Below are 22,519 nucleotides of genomic sequence, written 5' to 3'. Positions count from 1 at the left end.
ATTATGGACAACAGTGTCAAGATGAGGTGGCCCATGCACATAGGCAAGGTAGCAGAACCCAGCACAGCTCAGTGAGGCTGTTGCTACCGTTTGCTTGGCAGCAAGCACATTCCAGCCTCTACCAGGAGTTTGTAGTAGTTTCTCTCCCTGTCTCCACCCCTGTATTTATTCAGCCCAAAGGAATACAGCCTAGCGAAGGTTTGGCTTCTGTAAAGATGCAGCTGCTTCTGCTGCTTCAAAGGATAAGTGCAGGAACTAATACTTATTTAGGGTTCATGAGGGTGAGGGACTGTGCTAAGTACTTTACAGGACTTAACTCATTTGCAACAAATCCTCTCCACATTTTACAGTTGAGGAAATTGAAGCACAGAGCACTTAATGTGTCCAAGATTACACAGTAACAGATTTGAACTGACGCAGTCTTGCCCTGAAGTCTACGCTGTTAAAGACTATGTTGTTTTGCCTCTCGTGTTTAGATTTAACATAGGAATTTGATAATTAGCTTTACAGAAGAAAAAATAGTTGCCTATCTCATTGTTAATGAAATTGACTATCTTCAATGCAAAATTTTAAAAAGGGAGCTTTCTTCTATGTTTCAAGCTATAGAATCTGAAATGAACAATGAAATTTGAACAGTGATGCTTACCTTATTATAGAGGTGAATCCGATCAGTGTTCTTACTTGCATAAAACATTAAGCTATTGTACAGTGGCAGAGTTTCTGAGCTCTTCAATTTCTCTACTAAAGAAAACAAAAGAAATTTGCTCATCTTCTTTCTTCCTAAAAGGCTTTATTTTAATCTTTTGCAGGTTAGAATGATAAAATAACTATACCAAAATATCAAAATATTTGACAAAGAACATATACAATTCTCATGCTGGCCATCTAAGAACACTGGTGTATATGGCAATCAGCTAATTTCATGTTTGGTAATGAAAACCCAACAAGAAATAAACACTGAGAATAGAAAAGATATGAGGTAGACATAAAGGACATTCTCCTGTCAACAGGACTTGCTATCAGTCCTAAAAAATTTAGCATCTATCCCTTTTGCTAGAGTGATTTGAAACAGAGACTAAATGGGCACCATTTTATTAGCAGGAATCCAGCTATGAGGTGTGATAAAAATAAACAGTGACTGTTTAAACTAAAAAATTACAGTAAAAAGCACATTGCCATTAATCTCCCTGAAAATATTTTCCCTCACTTCAGACACACTTATCCCATCATTCTTGCCACTTTCTGAAGCAGTTCTGAAGTCCTTTCATGAGTATCTTTACAAGATACAATAATAAATATAGTAAACACTGCTAACCAGTGGCATCCAACAGAAAGGCAAGCTCATAAAAGATATTACAGTGTGTCCTCATTCACCTTATTCACTGGATCTGATATCATATGACTTCTAGCTTTTCCCTAAAGTCAAAATGGCCATCAGAGGTAAACATTTTGAATGGATTCAGGACACTGAGGCAGCCATGATAGTGTAACTAAAGACACAAAAGACATTTTCCAGAACTGCTTCAGAAAGCAGCAAGAATGATGAAATAAGTGTGTTCAAAGCAAGAGGGACTATTGTGAGGGGGATTAATGGCAATATGTCTTTTGCTGTAATAAATTTTTTCCAAATTTAAGCAGTCACTATATTTTTCAATCATACCTTATATATTGAGGGCCACTTGAATGTTTGATTCCCTATGGCCTGGTGGCTCACATTCACAAAAGATGAATGGAAATGATTACTTAACCTTTTCTCAGTCCCACTGTTAAATATTCTGCAGGACAGACAGAATTATCAAAGCAAGTCTTGATAATAATTACGGTTAGTACATAAGCTCATGCAACAAGCCATGCACTGTTTTAAGTACTGTTGTAAGTATACCTCTTACAAATCAATAGTGAATTTTAAATACGCAGAAATTAGGGCACATTAACTTGCACAAGGTACAAGGATTTAAACCCAGTAATCTGGCTCCAGATCTTGTATTATTAACTTGGCCATAGTTCCTCAGTGACCTTTTAATGTACTTTCTCAGATCAAGAAGTCTAGGACTTGTAGCCATTCTAGTTGGCAATGTTGTTAAATTATTATTTTTCTAATCAAGGCATTGGCCACTTAATGGGCTTATGTTTTATTCCTGTATTATATAAATTCAAAACTGTACTTTAACATCTCTGAAATTGGTGTGTCTTAGAGTCAATTATAATAGTGGTATTTTACAATCATTTTTGTCCAGGTGCCAGTTGTGAACTAGTTGTCACTGTGTTAGCACCCATGAGCTTATTAGTCAATAGCTGTAATACTAGTGTGACTTCAAAACCAAATATGAGGTACATTATTATTGTTACTACATGTATTGAAATGGCTTCAAAATGTATTTAAAATGTATTCAAAAATTTCACTATGATATGGTATTAAAAAGCTATGTGTATCTGGTTTCGCTGCCCGCTGTGCAAGCACAAGGACCTGAGTTCAAGCCCTGGTATCAAAAAAAAAAAAAAGTTATGTGTATCCAAAACACATATACAAAATAGTAGATCATAGATTTGATATCAAAGAAGTAAATATGTATCTCTGGGAAAATAACTAAAATATCATATTGTCTTGCAAAGGAATAACTGAGTGCTTCATGGGACCTAAGTAAAAGAAATCTCTGCAAATACAGGAACCTGTCTTACATTTGATTATTGACATGCACAAAAGGGTTGCCTATTATATGCCAACCAAAGCAACTGAAAGCAGGAGATACTGTCAAATCCCTCAGAACAAACAAAAGAAATATCTGGAGGGGGTGAAGGGCGCACAGGTAATGGGGAAAAAAATAAGAACCAAGATACATCATGTACAGGTACAAGCACCCAAAGATAAATGTAAACGTATTATATACCTAAAATGTACCAATAAAAGAATTTAAAAAAAAAGAAATATCAAAGTAACAGAGAGTGTCATGGCCTGGTCTGAGCTATTGTTAAAGTACTGGGTCACAGTCTAATTAGCAGAATATTTTTTCTTTTTGAATAATCGATAAAATAAGTGTACTTCATAATCAGTGTGTCTTTATATTTGAAGAAGTATATATTAACAATTAAAGAGCAGAATCATTTTTTGAACTCGATGTGGTGGTGGATGCCTGTATTCCCAGTGCTTGGGAGGCTGAGGCAGGAGGATCTCTTTGAGTTTGAGGCCAAGCTGGGCTACAGGTGAGTTTTCAAAGTCAGCCTAAACTACAAAGCAAGACCGTATCTCAAAACAACAAAAACAATGAAACACAAAAAGAAAACAAAAATAATTCTTTGAGAAAAAGAATTATAAGATCAATTTCAAGTCAGTTAATATTCATTCTTGGTAGCTGACAGCTACACTAGGGGAACATATTTCTCTTTTGACTGTTTCCATAAATTGTAATATAATGATTCAAGACTATAAATGATGTATCTTTTGAAGACATAGCCATTCTCTCAGACCTCTGGAATTCTATTCAAAAAATTATAGTTCCAGAGCAGTATGCATTACTATGGTTTTAGAAGAGCAAGTATAAATAGAATAAACATTTAACATAGTGAGCCTCCTTTGTCTTTCTGTTTTTCACGGAAATCTATGTTAGTGGGAAGATGTGAAGCCTCTTTCTTGTATGGAATTCTCATTGATCTGAAAAGTCAAAAAAGGAAGCAGGGACAGGTATGGGGGGAAATACTGACATTGTCTGGAATGCATGAGGCCAAGGTAAATTTCATTGGCCAAATAGAATTTCTAAAAGTCCAGTGATATTTAAAAAGTATTTGTGGGCCGGGGATTTAGCTCAGTGGTTTCGGCGCCTGCCTCGCAAGCGCAAGGTCCCGAGTTCGATCTCAGGTACCAAAAATAAAAACTAAAAAAAGTATTTGTAAGAATAAGGTAACACATGTCTTTATCCACAAGACCAGTTCATAGCTAACAAATCAGTACTTCCCTGCTTTGGTCCAGTTAATGACAAATGCCAGGTAATTCCTCATCTGATATCTGGCTCACTGAACCATATTCTGTCTGCATCTACAGCCTCATCCGCATGTGAGGGTTTTTTTCAGGGCAGGAACAAGGAAAGTTGAGTCATAAAAAGAGTATACGGCTATCTGAATCTATGCTGTTTACTTACAGGTTGTTATGTAAGGGGGACTGGGGCACCATACCTTCCCTCCAAGTGCAAGGTCCTCAGTTCCATCCCCAGTACCAAAAAAATAGATAAAAGGGCTGGGAATTGTAGCTCAGTGGTAGGGTATATGCCCAGTATGCATGAGGGCCTAGGTTTGATCCTAGGTTTGATTCTAGGGCTTAGGTTTGTATTTTATCAGAAACATACAAACAAAACAAAACAAAGCAAGCAAATAAACAAATACCAACTAAACAGAGTTTGTCCAAGGTATTCTTTGGGAAGACTTTGAAGAATTAGAGGGAAGGAAAGCTAAAGGAACAAAAGAGGATGCTTTGAGCTCAGATATTCTTAAATTGACATTTAATTTTAAAGCTATAAATCTAACTCCAAATTACTATCATTTCTTAATAGCAACTAACTTAGAAGAAAAACTTCAGCAGTCTCATCCCAACAATTTTGAGTGGATTTTAATCAAGAATATCAAGCTGTAGGTTACAATGGTCACTAAATGAGTAATAAGGAAAGTGACCCAAAAATCTTCAACAGTCTTTTGCAGCTGGCCCATAAAAGATAGTGATGTATGACTACAGCCTAGTATTTGCTAATCATCACAGCTATAAAAATCAAGCGACCCGCAAAGTCCAATCCCGGTACCAAAAAAAAAAAAAAATCAAGCAACAAATACATAAATCTGAAACACTGCATGGCTGGCTCCAAACGTAGTTATGACTCATATAGTCTTAAAATTATGTTTCTTAAAAAAATTAAAATATGCCAAGTAAGTATAGCCTTTTAAAATAATTTGTATGTAAAGGATTAGTGATTTGTTAAGGGGCTGTTAATAATCTGTTAATCTTAGTATTTTGTCCAAAGGACCTCCCAGAAATCAAAACAACACTCTTACTGTGTAAAGAGGCTAGGTTTGGTTGAGACAGGTCAATAGGCCTGGTGGCAGCACATGCAGCTATTTATTGGTTTCGCTCAATGTGTGATGCCTTAATGTCAACAGACATACTCTCTTCCAGCCATCTGGTGCTTAAGGATGTGGTCAGAAATGGTTGGTATTTTTTTTTACATAAAAGGGACTAAAAGGGACCTAGAACAAGCAAATTACAAATCTAGTAACAATATTATGTGTTAAAAGACATGGTTATCATTTGGAGCAAGGAATGGAAGCAAGACTTACCATTATCTGGCTGGGGTGTGAGTCTGTTTTCCCTCTCCTCTTTTGACACTTCTCCCTTGTTCTCAGCCAACTGGTCAGGTTCTGACTGTGCAAGGACTTGTTTTTCACAGTCTGAGCTAGCTTGAACATTTTTGGAGGTGTTTTTCTGACAATCATCTTCTTTATTTTTATTCTTAGCCTGGATGTGGTTGGGGCTGTCTATTTGTGGGATTATTAAAATAAAATAATTTACATTTAAAAGTATAAAATTTTAAAATGTCACAGCTAGGTCTTAAAAAAAGAAACAGTTAATGATGCTTGCTTATTTTTTCAAAAAATTTACTGGGCATCTACTATTTGCCCTATACTAGGTGCTACAGAGACAGCACGGAACAAGACAGATAAGTCCCTGCTTCCTGAGGTTCCATTCTAAGTGGCAGGGGTAGACAATAATGTAAACAAACAAAAAGTGCATCTTCACATAAAGAGAACCAAACTGGGTTTTTGTAAGAGAATTTGGGGCAGTGGAGGGTGGTAAGTAAAGGGTGAAATCCAAAAAAATTGAAGGAAAAATATTATAATATTAATATTGAAATGTAGCTGGGGCCAGATTCTCAGAGGAGTCCCATGTGAGTTCAGATCTGCTTATAAACCTAGAAGCCTAGGCCAGGAGTTTATATCCTTGGATTCAATTCTGAGTGCAGCCAGAATCCATCAGAGTTTTAGGCGGAAGAATAATGATGATCTAATTTTTTAAAGGATCACTCTGGCTGCTGTGCACAGAAAGATCACAGTGGAGAAGACTAGAATGGTGACTACTGAGATCCAGAAGAAAGAATGATGGTGGCTTTCCAGTAGGATGGTAGCAATAAAGAGAAAGTGCTTGAAGTCAAGATTAATTTTGGAAGTAACATGATGGATTGAGTGTGAGAGGCGAGCAAAAGATATTGCCTAGGTTTTTAGCATGATAAAGGGAGACTGGGGAGAAGATTTGGGTGTTAGATGTGATGATGTGATGAAACAAGAATTCTCTTTTGGATATGTTAAGCTTGAGGTTCCCATTAGACATCCGGCCCCTGGATATGTCCAATCTGGAACTCTAGTGAGAGAGATACATTTGGAAATTTGAACTGTAAGTTGTTAAAAATAAACCACACACACAAAAAAAGAACAAATGTTAAGAACAAAGCATGAGGAAAGAGTTACATATTGATAAATATTAGCATTCAATGTATACAGTACCATATCACATTTTCTCTAATGTGTTAGAGACTATATTAGCAATCTTTACATACTCTATTATTCTAATATTGCTTCTGTAATTTTTTGGATTCCATCCTTTCCTCAAAGACTTATATGGAAAGCACTATTAAAAAATTTAGATGAATTAGAATTATTTCTGCTTTTCAATGTCTGGTGTAAATCAAATCAAGGTTGAAAATCATTATGCCAAATTGTAGTAATATAAATCTAATAATTATAACTCTAAGATACAGTAATGTCACAGTTACTTAAAATATTTACATCTCTCTCAATAGACTTTCATATTCACAAAAGGTAGTTTACTTGCTTTTTAAAGTTGCTTGACAACTTATTAAATCATGGGTGTAGGAATTTTCCCTGATGCTCTTAGTATCACAAAGGAAAAGTCATAACTATAAGTCACACTAAACTGATTTTTCTTGCTAAATCAGTTAATGTATATACGTAAGTGAATTGACATTGTTTTATAGTCATGATATACTTTATTTTTATTGCCTGCAGCAGTTGAGAATTGCATGGTGTCATGCTAATTATGACAAGGATAGTATGTGGAATAGCTTGTGGTTCCAATTTAGTTCACAGACAACAGGTGCCCACATTACAAATATAACCACCCAGATGGCAGACTTGTAAATTTTGGTAGGAGCACCCAAAAGTGAAAGAGAAAAGGCTGAGCTACTGATTACATTTTCCTTCAGATCAAAACTAAGAGGAGAGCAAGGCAGGAAAGAATTGCAGAATCAGGATTTATATCAGGCTCAGTCCTATGTAAATATTCTGAAGAATTAATGTATAATGGAAAATTAGTTATGAACAATTATTACTATTGATAAATAAAATGAGTATTTTTAGGTTTTGAAACTGTCAACTTCTTTTCATTGGCATAAAAATGCTCTCTAAAATTGGAAACAAAAGAATACTAATGACCCTTTTCTTATGATAGCCACGGGTATTAATAACCATTTTAGACACTAAACATCAGGAAATGGCATATCGTGCTATAAAAACATACTTGGGGGCCGGAGATTTAGCTCAGTGGTGCCACTGCCTGCCTCACAAGTACAAGGTCCCGAGTTTGATCCCGGTACCAAAAACAGCAAAAAACAAAATACAAAAAAAATCTTGAGGTATGTTAATGATTGCTAACTTTTTTGGGGGTTTTTTTGGTACCGGGGATTGAACTCGGGTCCTTGCCCTTGAGAGGCAGGCGGCAGAACCACTGGCTAAATCCCCGGCCCTATGATTGCTAACTTTAAAATAATATTTGTTTGTTTGTTTTTAAATTTTATTTATTTATTTTTGGTACCGGAGATCGAACTCGGGTCCTTGCACTTGTGCAGCAGGCGGCAAAACCACTGAGCTAAATGCCCGGCCCTGAGTTTCCTCTTTTCTAAAACATTATTTTAAAGAAAGGGCCGGGGATTTAGCTCAGTGGTTTTGCCGCCTGCTGCACAAGTGCAAGGACCCGAGTTCGATCCCCGGCACACACACACACAAAAAAACAGCTTTTGGGCTGGGGATTTAGCTCAGTGGTTCTGTTGCCTGCCTCGCAAACACAAGGTCCCGAGTTCAATCCCCAGTACCAAAGAAAAGAGGAAACTCATAAAACAAACATCAAATTGGTTCCTTAAAGACAATCTTAAGTTTTCATTTGTCAAGCAAAAACATGACACAATGGTGTACTGAGTAGGCAAAAAGCTACACTGAGTTATTTTGCTATTTAAACAAAAATAATCTATAATTTCCTTAAAAACAAATATCTCTAAGTGGAAAGAAAACAGCAGGTCTACGACTATAAAGCATATTTGCTACCATAGCAACAGAACTTCTATTCCTGCCCACTCTATTCACATCCTGCTGACATTAATCAGAAATGTCCATTTGTGCCAAATTAATGTCATATCATAGATACTTGAGGATACACATTCTTGACAGAACCAGGAGCTTTTCACATTTCACAAGGGATAGACTCAGTCTTCAGTATATGAAGTTCTTACTCCATTTTACAAGTTAAATCAATGCTGAGTCACCTAACCTTTGGTAACAGCAGTCTTTAAAAGCACATGCTATCTGAAGATACCACTGCCAGCCCTACCTCCATGGTCACCTTTCTTGTACTCACCATCACTGCCTTGAGGATTCTCACACATTTCACAATAAGGTAGTACTGAATTATTGATATAGGTGCAGAAACTACACTGCCAGCCCTTCTTAGGAACAGATGGGGTAGTTGACAGGGATTTGGCCTCATGGCTATTTTCCATGAATGCAGCTTTGGTTTGCCTGGCCCAGGATGGTTTCTCGTCCAGGGGATCACTGCAGTCATTGGTAGAGACTGATTTCAGTCTTTTAGCTTCAGATTCAAAATCACTTTCATATTCAATGGTATCTCTTGTATCTATTTTACTTGGATCTGATGCCACTATAGTATGTTTCTCTTGGGATATCCTTGATTCATCACAAGAAGTCTCCAACTGTCTTTTTTTAGGTTTTGGTAAAAAGAATGATCGAATATCATGCTGTTTTTCTTTTTCGAACTAGGAAAAGCAAACAGTTACCAAATTAAGAAGCAAATGTTCTTCCTAAATGAAAGAGTTTAACAAAACATTTTCATTAACATATTGCCTTATCATTTGAAAACCCTTGAGAAAGTGAATTCAATTATGACTATATACTATGTATGACTATGTATATGACTAAATACGACTAAATACCACATTCACGTACTTTCTGTCTTTCTACTCAGCACTTACTATGTGCCAACTACTATATATATATTAACACATTTAATCCTCATGCCACTTCTATGAGATAGGTGCTATTATTATTCTGATACTTTAGATGACGAAACTGACGCTTTAGTGAGATCAAGTAACTTGGCTAGAGAAGTTATATAATGAAAATATGCTTTATAAACTATTTGTGCTAGATGTATGTCAGGGAAAGGAGACATTTTCTTATTCAAACGTTTTGTCAATCAATAACCTAGAAAAATGCTTTCGAGTCCAAACTATAAACACAGGTTTTTTATGAAATAAACCCTGATCACACAGAAAATATCACAAAGAATCAACAACTGAGATCTCATCTTATTAAAAAGCTTTTGTACAGCAAAAGAAACCACCAACAGAGTAAAGAGACAACCCACAAAGTGGGAAACAAGTTTTGGCAGCTGTGCCTCAGACAAAGGAGTAATATCTAGAATATATAAAGAACTCAAAAAAAAAAATCAGACCCCCAAATTTAAAGACCCAATCCAAAAATGAGCAGCTGAAATGAATAGACATTTCTCAGATGAAGAAACAGAAACGGTAAACAATATATGAAAAAATGTTCAAAATCACTAGTCATTCAAGAGATGTAAATTAAAACAATGCTGAGAGTCCATCTCACTCCAGAAAGAATGGTTGTTATCAAAAAATCAACCAATAACAAATGCTGGAGGGACTGTGAGGGAAAAGGAACCCTTCTTCTCTATTGGTGGCAGTGCAGACTGGTGCAACCATTGTGGAAATCAGTGGGAGATTCCTTCAAAAACTAAAACTACAGGTTCCATTTGACCCAGCTGTTCCCCTTCTTGGTATCTTCCTGAGAGAATTAAGAGCATCATACCACAGCGATATATGCACACCCATGTTTATAGTGGCACAGTTTGTAATAGTGAAATCTTGGAAACAGCTCAAATGCCCACCAACTGATGAATGGATAAAGAAGACTTTTTTTTTTTATACACCGAAGTACTACTCTGCCATAAAGAAGGATAAGCTTAGGGCTGGGGATTTAGCTCAGTGGTTTCGCTGCCTGCTGCGCAAGCGCAAGGGACCCGAGTTCAATCCCTGGTACCAAAAAAAAAAACCCTCAAAGAAGGATAAGCTTGAGACATTTCTAGTTAAATGGATGCACCTTGAGGCCATACTCTTTTTTTTTTTTTTTGAGACCATACTCTTATGTGAAATAAATCGGACATACATGTTTAAATATCACATTGTTTCTCTAGCGTGAGAAACCTGAAGTGTAAATAAGGACCAAAATGTATAAAAGATAATGGGAAATGGGAAGAAAATGTTCAAATGAGAAGGGGAGTAAGGAAGTAGGGAGAGGAAGGAAAGAAGGGACAAGGAAAAAATGGAAACAAAGCTTTTGTAAATAAGGAGAGGAAGAAGGGTTGAAGGGGAGGGGAAAGAGAAAAAAGAAGAAACAAGATATTATCATGTACAGGTACAAATTCCCTATGATAAATGTTATCATTATGTATATCTAAAATGTACCCATAAAAAATGGAAGAATAAATAAAAACAGTGTTCACAGTGTTAAGTCATATTAAATGTTTAACCTTGACCAGGAATCATAGTAGTTCAAAATATCTTTAAAAGTATTGGTTAGAACAGCCTCTAGACACATTTTAATAATTATTTTTGCTTTTAAGGAATATAATTTCTTTTGGCTAAGTATACTTATAATCTCCTATTTTTCATTCTCTTCACAATGTGGAAATCTCAATTTCCTAATTAGAGAAAGTAGGATATCCATTGGCATGATTAAGTAGCTAGTAGTTAAAAGGGTTAATTTATAGAAGTCCTGCTAGAGCCTAAATTGGGAACTGTGTTGGACATACTATGTGACAGACTATATTTTCAAAGATGGTCACATCAATTCTTATGCTGTTTAATATGCTCTTTTCACAGTGTGACACTGACATGCTTCCACTGAGAAGTGGGATCTATGTCCTTTTTGTTTGAACCTGGGTAACAGACTCACCCCTCAATTTTCAGTTAAAGTGATGCTATGTGACTTGAGCCTTATTCATTGAGGGTGATATGGCTTCCACTTGGCTGCCTCCCTACTCACCCTCCCTTTCTTTCTCTAATGGGACACTGGCCCATGGAACCTACCATGGGTGGGGAAGGTCAGGCCATGGAGAAACCATGTATGGGTGTTTAAACTGACAGCATAAGAAAGGCCCACAAGTGTAGCCAGCACCAATTGCCAGACATGTGAGTGAATAAGCTTTCAGACGTGTGTAGACCCCAGTCTCTCAGCAAAGGCCCTAGTCATGATGGAGTAGACAAGTCATCCCTGTTATATCCTGGTTGAATCTGCAGCCACTGAGAAATAATATATGGTTACTGTTTTTTGGGGGGTTTTTTTGGTACTGGGGATCGAACTTGGGTCCTTGCACTTGCGCAGCAGGCAGCGAAACCACTGAGCTAAATCCCCGGCCCCTGTATGGTTACTGTTTTAAGAAACTAAGTTTTGGAATCATTTGTTATGGAGTAATAGGTAACCAAGTCACTGTTGATAAGGATAGCAAAATTTTATATAATTATAAAGTAATATTTTATATAATGAATCTTATCTATACTTCTTAGTAGTACTACACAACAAAGATTTAGCAAATTCATAGAGAAAGAAAGATTTACCAGGGGCTACAGGAAGAGGAAATGGGCAGTTATTGCTACATGATTGTAGAGTCTCTATTTGGGGCAGTGAAACAGTTTTGAAAATATTGGTGGTGGTTGCACATTGTGAATGTAATTAATGCCACTGAATTGCAAATCTAAAAATGGCTAAAGTGGCAAATTTTATGTTACCACAATAAAAATTTCCAAAAATGGAAAAAGGAAGCATAGGAAGGAGTGATAAAAATTTAAGCTCTTTCCACATTGGTAAAATTAAAACACATTATCATAGTGTAAAATTCTCCCTCACCCTCACTAACATAGAACATTTTTCTTCACTGCTACTTATACATTTTCAAATGTTATAAAAAGCTATCTAAATAGATGTTGAATTAGATACAGAAACTAGATAAAAATTTAAAGAATGAAATCATTAACTATGAAATAAGAATTTTGAAACATTATATATGGGAAATTGTAAGAAATGGGTGGAGAAAAGCAGATTAGCAGACTAATGGGGCAGCATGTTAGGAGGGGAGAGGTCATAAAGATAAACATTTTAAAAAATTGTTCTATATAATAAGACTGTGAAGAAAGCTTGTAGGATTTAAAAAATATTAGCAAATGTTCAACAAAGATAAATTCTATCAGCTATTTTTGATTAGATCATGTTGATTTTACAAAGGAGGTAAACTTCCTCTGAGTCCTTGCTTGCCTGGAAATGATGTGATTTTTATCTCATCCATAGTAGTTTTGCTTAATCTTTTTTCTTTTCTTTTCTTTTTTTTTTTTTTGGTACCAAGGATCGAACTTGGGTCCTTGCGCTTACAAGGCAGGCGACAGAACCACTGAGCTAAGTCTCCGGCCCCCTTTCTTTTCTTTCTTTCTTTTTTTTTTCCAGTACTGGGGATCAAACTCAGGACCTTGAGCTTGCGAGGCAGGCAATGGTGCCACTCAGCTAAATCCCAGTTTTGCTTAATCTTTAAAGACACTGCTCTGTTTCTTCCAACACTGGCTATGCTGACAGTGTTGTTTCTCTGTAGGCTATGAACTTTTTATATTCAAGAAGGTTTCAGGAACTTTTATCTATAGTGTTTTAAATTTGATGATCTGTATCTATGTATTTATGAAGTGTCTTTAGTTGCACTATCATAGTGCCCTCGATGTTCTGAATTAATTCAAAATGTTTACTTTTCATGATCATTTTGACTTTGGGGGAGAGCCAGAAGTTGCACAGTGCCAGATGGAGTGAATAAGGTAGAAGGGGACCCACTGTCATGGTTTTATGATCCTGTCTTTGGACGGCACTGGGCAGTACCTTTTAATTGTACCTTGTAAACTTACAAAAGAGAACTTCCAGAACTGGTAAGAATGATGGGATAAATGTGTTCAAATGTGTTCAAAGCAAGGGGGGGATTAATAGCAATGTGTCTTTTACTGTAATAAATTTTTAAAATTTAAATATTTACCATATATTTTGATCACTCTATATATATCATCTATATCTATATGCCCTAACAATTTTGCTCAATATCAGGATATCTTATTAATTTTAAATAATACTATCTTTAGTGCCTGGAAATTTATTTTTTGATAGTTTTTTTCATTTTTTTCCTGAGATTCCTGTTAGCATAGTGTTGGACCTAAACATTACTGTTTATCTTTCATATATACCTTTTTTTTGTCTTTTGTCCTCTAAACTCCTGGAGTTTTCCTCTATTTATCTTTCAGCTCTTCCATAGAATTATTTTAGTATGGTGGTCATATGTTTAACACATAGTCTCTTTTTGTTCCATGTTCCTTTTTCAAAGTACTGTATTCTGATTTTATTTATATTTGTAGTATAATCTCAAATTTAAACTTCAACTGAGTTTGTAATAGTCTATCTTCAGGATCAATTTTTGTATTTGTTCAATTTTATTCACCTTCTTCATTCTACAGATTTCCTCCTCAAATGCTCAATGATTCTTGGTGTTCCTTCATATTAAAAATGAGGAATAGGGCTGGGGATTTAGCTCAGTGTTTCCACTGCCTGCCTCTCAAGCACAAGGTCCCGAGTTCAATATCTGGTACCAAAAAAAAAAAAAAAGACACTAAAACACTATTGGAAGTCACATGAGAGTCACTGTAGAGTAATCATTGTTTTTGTCTAGCGATGACTTATGGGCTCAATACATTTTTTTCTTAGCTAGTAAGTCTCTCCAAAGAGGACCTTTAGCAGCTATGGCTGATAGAAAAACAAGTAAGAAAATCTTTTTGCTATATCCTAATGATAAGTATATGAGGGTTCCTGGCTCACCAAATAAGAGTTCCTGACATCCACAGGCTTTTCATAAGACCTTGTATGGCCTTCTGCGACCCTGGAAAGCCTCTGAAATTGACCACAGAATGTTTTCTGCATTGTACATGCATTTGAGGGGAAGAGTTCTGTACTCTCTTCATAGTTTCAAAGAATTCAGGACCCAACATAGTTTCACTAGTGTGAGAAACTGATAGTGTAAACAAGGGTTAAAATGATTAAGATGAATAACTGATAATTTGAAATAGGAAAAGAGGCCCAAAGATGAAGGGGTGAAGGGAGGGAAGGGGAAAGGAAAGGAGGGAAAGGAAAAACTATGAGAAAAGCAAAAAAAAAAAAAAAAAAAAAAAATGGAAATGATGTGCGTGTAAATAGGGAAGGGAGGAGGGGGTGAAGGGCGCACAGGCAATGGGGAAAAAATAAGAACCAAGATACATCATGTACAGGTACAAACACCCAATGATAAATGGAAACGAACTGTATACCTAAAATGTACCAATAAAAGAACTTAGAAAAAAAAATGAGACTAAAATATTTGAAGATGCACTTGTGGTCTTAATGACTCCATTTCTTTCCTTAATTTTCTGCATGTAAAGAGGAACTAAAAGTTCATTTATGAATATGCACATGGGTGGCAAACCTAACACTTTACATGAATTCACCTAAATGCTTTACAAAAATCCCTCTGGCTTCACTCAGTAATTCTTAAAAACTCCTGTGCAGGCATCTATCACTGTAACTGGACTCTGAATTACCTCTCATAATAGAGCAAATGACACATGCAATTTCCAGGGTCAAAAAGAGGCAAATTGTTGATGAGGTAAGTAGAAGATAGATTCTAATGAATAGGAATTACTGTACTGGTAGGGCACAAAGGACTCAAAAATGTCACAAAAGTCAGCTTATATGGTGTAGTAACCATTGCTATTCTTTTATTTGGTTATGTGAATTTCTTTAATTTTTTCATTAAAAAGGTAAGCTTAAAATAAACCACACTATCATTGATGTTTTGAGGTGGAAACATCCTTGGGGAGATTTCAGCAGCTTTTGGAAGATGGGTGGTTAATAAACAAATATTGTGGCTTTTAACAAGATATATAGACACATAAACTAAAGATAAATGCAAAATTTCTGCTTCTTTAAGATGCTTCTGATAGTTTTTTCTGATTCAAAATTTCTGCTTCTTTAAAATGCTTCTGATAATTTTCATATTTTTAATATTAAGTTAATTTTTATTGAGTGTCCACTTTCAGTAAAGTTGGTGACATGTCTACAGCTGTCAATGAATTCACTGATCAAAACATTTAATAATAAGGTAATAAGGCAATTTAACAATAAGGCAGTAGGAAATAACTGTAAACAGAATACTTCCCAAATAAATATTTTCTAAAAATGTTAGATTTATCAATAACACAAGTCCTTGCAAATTAAAGGATAAAGAAATAACCTTATTGGTCTTACCAAAACGGACCAGAATCTTTAAATTCCATCAGTCATACTAATAGCTAAATATACAGTACCCATACTACACTGGCAAGTTGACAGTTTAAAAATTAATTATAGTTATTATTTTTTAAGTTGTAAAGATAGGCAGGAACCTTGAAAGACAAATTATTTTTATGGCCTACTAAAGCTTTGTTCCTGAATAGCAACAGTAAGTTAAAATGTCTTTTGTCTTGTAACAACATTCCTCCATTTCGAAAAAGACATTATAGTAATGTTATTGACAAATACCTTAGCCAACACAAGTGTTCGTCCTTGTAAAGAAATAATTATAGTAAACTGCCCCCTTAACATGTGATAAATAAGAAATATAAATGTAGGTGTTTCGAAAAAGGGACATAATCTGGGCCTCCAGTAATTTTCATCACAAGATTTTCTTTTTTTGGTACCAGGGATCGAACTTGGGTCCTTGTGCTTGCCCAGCAGGCAGCGAAACCACTGAGCTAAAATCCCCGACTTCATCACAAGATTTATGGGAAAATATAGTTAAGTCAATATGTCCATGTTATGAATACTGTGAAGGACAGAAGAACATATTTTTCTCTTCAGTTTTACAGTTGACACTCATTATTGTGTTCCTATTTTTTGTTCAATATTGTTTTTGAAAAACAAAAGAAATACTGCCTTTGGTGAGAAGTGCTGGGAATAAAAATTGCAAAATGCTTAAAATGGCAAAACACATGTTTTTATCTGAAAGGTCAGGGACCTAATCTATTTGCTCTGTTTTGCAACACAATAAACTACTGGTCTTTTGAGACAAATCCCTTGGCCGTGATGATAGGATTAAAAGTCAGTTATTAAAACCAAAGGAAAGGAAAAGGAAATCTAGTAAAACTCATAAAAAACAATAAGGCATTTCGAGGCCTGGTGCTACTCCAGCAAAGCACAGGCTATTAACAAAAAGTACTGATGTCAGGTTTAATAGACTTTGATCAAAGCACAGCTCTGGTCAGCACCATTACTACCTCCATATGATTGGAACATCATGCTGGTCTCCTGAAAGATACCAGATTGATGATTGGAACTACAACTAAAGAAAGAGCCCTCATTAACATCTGTAAACAAGACAGAAAGAGTCTGTTTCCAAAGGATATACAGTGACTGAGTAGGGTTTTAATCATCTAACTTTTTTTTTTTCATGATCAACAATTGTTTTATTAGTACATGTTTGGAATACATAATGGCTGCATTCATTGTGGGAGATTGGTCTATGTACATAACACATTTCAATCCTTTTCCCCCTTCCTTTCCACCTACCTTTTATTTGCCACCATCAGATTCATTTGTTTATCTTAAAGTTCTTATAAAGTTAATTGTCATACATACAGATTAACAGAGTAACAGGCCAAAAGACATAAAATATCTAAAACAATTATACTAAATCAAAGTACACTTTTAGATAAATTGTTCATGCTAGATTACCATAACTTTCTTTCCTCTTGACTTTTATTTTGTACTTTACTTATATATTGAAATTCTCATATAAGAGAGACCATGATATTTATGGTCTCAAGGTACATCCATTTTCCTTCAAGAGACTCAAGTTTGTCTTTTATGACAGAGTAGTACTCCATTGTTATAAATACTGTATTTTCTTTGGGGCCAGGGATCTAGCTCAGTGGTTCCGCCGCCTGCCTCGCAAGCACAAGGTCCTGAGTTCAATCCCTGGTACCAAAAAATAAAAAAATTTTTAAAAAAATACTGTATTTTCTTTATCCATTCATCTGCTGATGGACATATAGTCTGCTCCCAAGACTTAGCTATTATGAGTTGTACTGCTATAAACATGGGTATGCATGTATCCCTGTAAGATGATGTCCTTAACTGTTTGGGGAAGATAGCTACAAGGGGAATAGCTGAGTAGAGTGGAATTTCTATGTTTAGTATTTTGAGGAATCTCCATACTGATTCCCATAGTAGTGGTACCAGTTTACACTCCCATCAATGGTGAAGAAGGGTTCCTTTTTTCCAGCAGCCTCTCCAGCAGAGCCATTTAAATTCTGCCCTTAGTATCCGTCATCTGTTTAACGTGTTCTCAGGTGTCACCAACACACCACCATCCTCTAGCGGGCACTGGCGAGCAGAGACAACACGTCCACACAGTCCTGTCCTTCCCACCCCGAGGGGCCATCAGCCTAAGGTACATCTGCCAGAAACTCTCTCTTCTTCAAGGGAATTGTCAGAGAACAGCTAGTCTGCCGCTGCACTCCTGTCCAGTGGCCATCGCCTGACTGCCTTCCTCTACCCTTTGACCTCTTTCCTTTAATCATCTAACTTTAAAAAAAGCATTCAAATTACCCTAAAAAAGAAATCAGGTATTTTTTCAGATACTCCATAAAATGTTTATGCTCATGTACCTGAATAAAATTTTGACAGTGATCAACTTTTAGGTGCAACTAGTTTTTCTCTGCAGACACAGAGAGAATAGAATAAACCAAATGAAACATCACTCTGGTTAAAATAAAAGTGGTAAAATTAAAATGTTATTAATTATTTTTAACAATGAGAGCAAGGCTGGGTGTGATGGTTTGTGCCTGTAATCCCAGAACTTGGGAGGCTGAGGCAGGAGGATCGCCTTTAGCTCGAGGCCAGCCTGGGCTATGTAGTGAGTTCAAGGCCAGCCTGAACTACACAGTGAGACTTTGTCTCAAAAAACAAACAAAACAAAACCCTCCCCCGCAAAAATGACATCAAAACCAGCTCATGCAAATGTCTTTAGAAATGGCTGTAACATCTAATAAAGACAATTCGAATTTAAAGCAAAATATTATATAATGCACAGAGCCCTACAATGTAAATCACAGGTTTAATCAGGTGATATTTATGGTATGCATGTGCACCATTTTTTCTTTAAGGCCCAGGCCTGACCCCCAGTTCCTCTGGGACATCAGGGGAGGTTTAGAGGCATCTCAACCTCAGGATGTCCTAAGTGAACTCATCATCTCTGTCCTTATGCCGCTCCTCTACCTCCTATCACTATCTCTTGGTTCTTCACTGCTTACCACATTAACTATAAAACCCCTTGTTGTGGTCCAATTTTTGGACTAAACTGGATCTCTTCCCATTGCTTCACTTGTTCTCTCCTTATCTAACTGCATGACTTTGGCTGTGGCATTTCCCTAAATCCCTTGTTCAATCCCTCCTACTCTTTCTGTATGTGCTGCTATTAGCAAAATTCCACCTAGCTCTCATTTTATTGATCCCTTCTCAAATGGATGCAAATATTCTCTTTCTCTCTGTTATTACTTCTGCTGTTGGGAGTTTGGGGTAGAATTTAGTATAGTCTCACAAATAAAAAGGAAGTAGACCTGTGAGTGCTTAATGGCACCAAAGTAAAATTTTGGCAAAAGGAATATTAAAAGAACCAGATAATACTCAAGGCGAAAATGAGACTTCCTACTTCTCTCTTCAGTCTAATAGCAGAGGTGGTGGTGGGGCCTACAAAGGTAGGCTCTTTCACTCTGCTCATGGTAGATGCCGCAAGCATAGGAGAGGCATAGCTCTGGGGGTCACAGTAATCCACTGCCTTGAACCACAGTGGCTCTACCAAGTTTACAAGGTCTGAAAAATTGAGGGACCAAAAGCTTGACATGGAAAGACCTTCATTATAGTCAGAAACTGTATAGGTAGGGGGGGAGACATAATCCATTTCCCCAAATAGCATTACTTCCAAGATATTGTCTCTTCTCCCTCCCATTCTTTCCCCACATTGTCATTAGAATTATCTTTGAAATAGAAATCTGATAATATCATTTATCTTCTTTGAAAACCTCCAATGACACTACATGCTTCCAGGATAAAGTCACACTTCTTAGCATGGCATGCGTGGGCTTCTCTCCATCTGGTTACTGCAGAAGTTTTAGGCTTTCTCTCCTTTGACTCACTTCTTGTGTGCTCTATATTCACACATTCATTTGGACTTACCATTCCTAGAACAAATGATATCTGTTCATATCACCATGATTTTGAGGGTTCTTTTGGTATTCCTCCAGCCTAAAATAGGACCTACCTACTTGGAATTCATCCTTCAAAATCTAGCTCAGATATTTCCTAAGGAAAAGTTTCCCATATACCCCAAGTGGTTATTTATTCTGTCCTGTGTTCCCAGATCCTGCTTTACATATCTCAATTTTCACACTTATCATACTGCTTTAAAATAATTTAACAATTATCTCTCCTAACTAGAGTAGGCTCCAAAGGAAGTTGGCTATTTTCTTCATCTTTACATTCTCATGTTTGCATGAAATCTTAAAAAAAGCCTTACGGAGATATAATTTATTTACTATAAATTCACCCTTTTCAAATGTTCAACTCAATGACTTTTACTATAGTCAGAGTAATGCAAGCATCACTACTGTTTAATTATAGAACATTTTTATCAACTTCAAAAAGAAATCCCATATTCTTAGGTGGTCACTTATCTGTACCTCTCCCAGGCCCCTGGAAACCAATATATTTCTCTATGGGTTTACCTGTTCTGGACAATTCATATAAATGGTGCCATCCAATATGCAGCCTCTGTGTCTGGCTTCTTTCACTTCAATTAATATTTTTAGGCCCTCCTTTCCTTTTGAAGGTCAAATAATATTCCATTGTGTGGTTAAGCCACATTTTGTTTATCCATTCAATTTATGGACATTTGGATTGTTCTAATTTTTTTACTATTATAAATCATGCTGCTATGACATTCATGTACAACTTTTTGTGTGGACATGTTTTCAATTCCCTTGGGATTCAATTGCTAGGTCATGTGGTAACTCTACTCATATGCTTAACATTTTGAGGAACTGTCAGCACTGTTTGTCAAAATGGCTGCAGTATTTTACACTCTACTCGGTGCAATATAAATGTTCTCATTTCTTTACATTATCATCAATACTTATTTTTTAAAATTTTAGACATCCTACTAGGTGTGAAGTGGCATCTATATGTGGTTTTGATTTGCATTGCATATAATCTTACTACATGTTTATATAATGATCCAATTGCTCTGTACAAAGTATACATGCCATAAACACAAGCTAAACCAAACTGAAATGTCTCAATGTTCTGTATGTTTCACAAATATTTACTGAGGGGCCATGACGTGCTAACTCTAATGCATGTAGCATAGTTTGGCAAGGGTATGAGAGCAGGCTTTGGAGCAGAAAGGATTGCATGTAAATCCCAGTTTTGCCATTTATTGGCTGTATGAACTTAGGCAGATTATGTAAACTTTTTGAGCTTTAGTAGGGCATGGGGACAGTATTTGGCTCTTAGTGTTGCTATAAGGGTTAAATAAAATAATGAATATGAAGGGCTTATCACAGTGGCTACATGAAATAATCACTCAAAACAATGTATGTTGATTATTATTATTATTATTATTATTTATTTATTTATTTATTTTTTTGGTACCGGAGATTGAACTCAGGTCCTTCCGCTTGTGAGGCAGGCACTGGAAACACTGAGCTAAATCCCTGGCCTATATGTTGATTATTATTGAAGTTGCAAAGATAAACAATGTTCAATAATAACACAATGTGATAAAAGCTATGACTATTAGATATTTATATCTCTATCAATAATGAGGCTATCTTCTTGTCCTTATTAAGCTTTATGCTGATTAATTATATAATATTTATAGAGCAGTTTGATTTTCTAAAATATGTACTGAATAAATATATTCTAATTTATGATGAATTGGCCCTAAGATTCCAGTCCTTTAGCATATTCTGAAATAAGAGACTTTGGACAAGAAAGATTTAGACTTCATGAATATCATAGCTCCCATGGTCAATTTCTTTTCACTGTTACCATTTATTCAACTAGACAACTACACTGGTGGAGAAAAAGATTATTTTTTATATGTATGAAACAATTTTTTATTTGGACTTTTTAACCCACAAGGCAAATATTTCATACAATATTGGCATTTAATTAAAAAATACAGGGCCAGGGATTTGGCTCAGTGGTTTCGCTGCCTGCTGCGCAAGCGCAAGGACCCGAGTTCGATCCCTGGTACCAAAAAAAACAAAAAAAACTATCGATTTTTGAAAGCATATTTTAAAGTTTCAGTTGTTATGATGATGACATCTCCTTCCCAACTACATGCCACTCTTTTACAGCAGACCAACTATCATGAGTACTTAAATGGCATGTACATCCAGAAGTTTGAAAACGAAAGAAGTGGGATAAATGAACTGACTGAATCTGAGGCAGGGACACTGGTGAATGACTCCCAGGCAGGCCTGCTCACTTACATATAGGACAGGCAAACACGCTAAAAAGGGCCTGCCTCGCAAGCGCAAGGTCCTGAGTTTGATCCCTAGTACCAAAAAAACCCCAAAAAACAAAAAAGAAAGAAAAAGCTATATAAAAGTAACTTTCCTCATGATGGCAGAATTTCTGCCTCTCTTTTTCTTTTTCTCCTCACCCCCAACCGGAGATTGAACTCAGGACCTTGCGCTTGCCAGGAAGGTGGGGTACCACTGAGCTAAATCCCTGGCCCAATTTTTTTTTTCTTTTCATTTTATTTGGACTTTAACTTGAGCTTCATTTGCTTTAATATCTTATTTTAAAAATACAAATATATCTAGGATGGGCAAAGAACTGCACCTCATATGTTTGTGTGGACTATTCAAATACGAAAACTTAACAAGCATAGCAGGGGCACCTGCCGACCTTGGAGCTGGATCATGGGGAGAACCAGAAGTTCTTCATGGTCGGGTAAAGGAGTATAATGATGGGAATTTACCAACCATTACCAAAATGATTCAAT

The 22,519-nt window shown here is 36.1% G+C and overlaps 1 protein-coding gene across 5 annotated transcripts in view; it reads right to left on the bottom strand.

Moving 5' to 3' along the window:
- Zranb3 (zinc finger RANBP2-type containing 3) overlaps positions 1–22,519 on the bottom strand; it is a 284,160-nt gene that overhangs the window by 78,832 nt on the left and 182,809 nt on the right. For all 5 annotated transcript variants that reach the window (XM_013076896.3, XM_021236942.2, XM_021236962.2 and 2 more), the window contains 3 exons: positions 8,681–9,095; positions 5,317–5,514; positions 647–741 (listed from right to left, as the gene is read on the bottom strand). In XM_013076896.3, the coding sequence (XP_012932350.2) occupies positions 647–741; positions 5,317–5,514; positions 8,681–9,095 (708 nt within the window). The remainder of the gene's footprint in view (positions 1–646; positions 742–5,316; positions 5,515–8,680; positions 9,096–22,519) is intronic.

Source organism: Heterocephalus glaber, unplaced genomic scaffold (genome assembly GCF_053883595.1).
Source record: "Heterocephalus glaber isolate CG9 unplaced genomic scaffold, H.glaber_assembly_v1.0 deba00000347, whole genome shotgun sequence".
Classification (NCBI taxonomy): Eukaryota; Metazoa; Chordata; class Mammalia; order Rodentia; family Bathyergidae; genus Heterocephalus; species Heterocephalus glaber.
The sequence above is the reverse complement of the archived record's forward strand: the minus strand, read 5'-3'. Positions and strand labels throughout refer to the sequence as shown.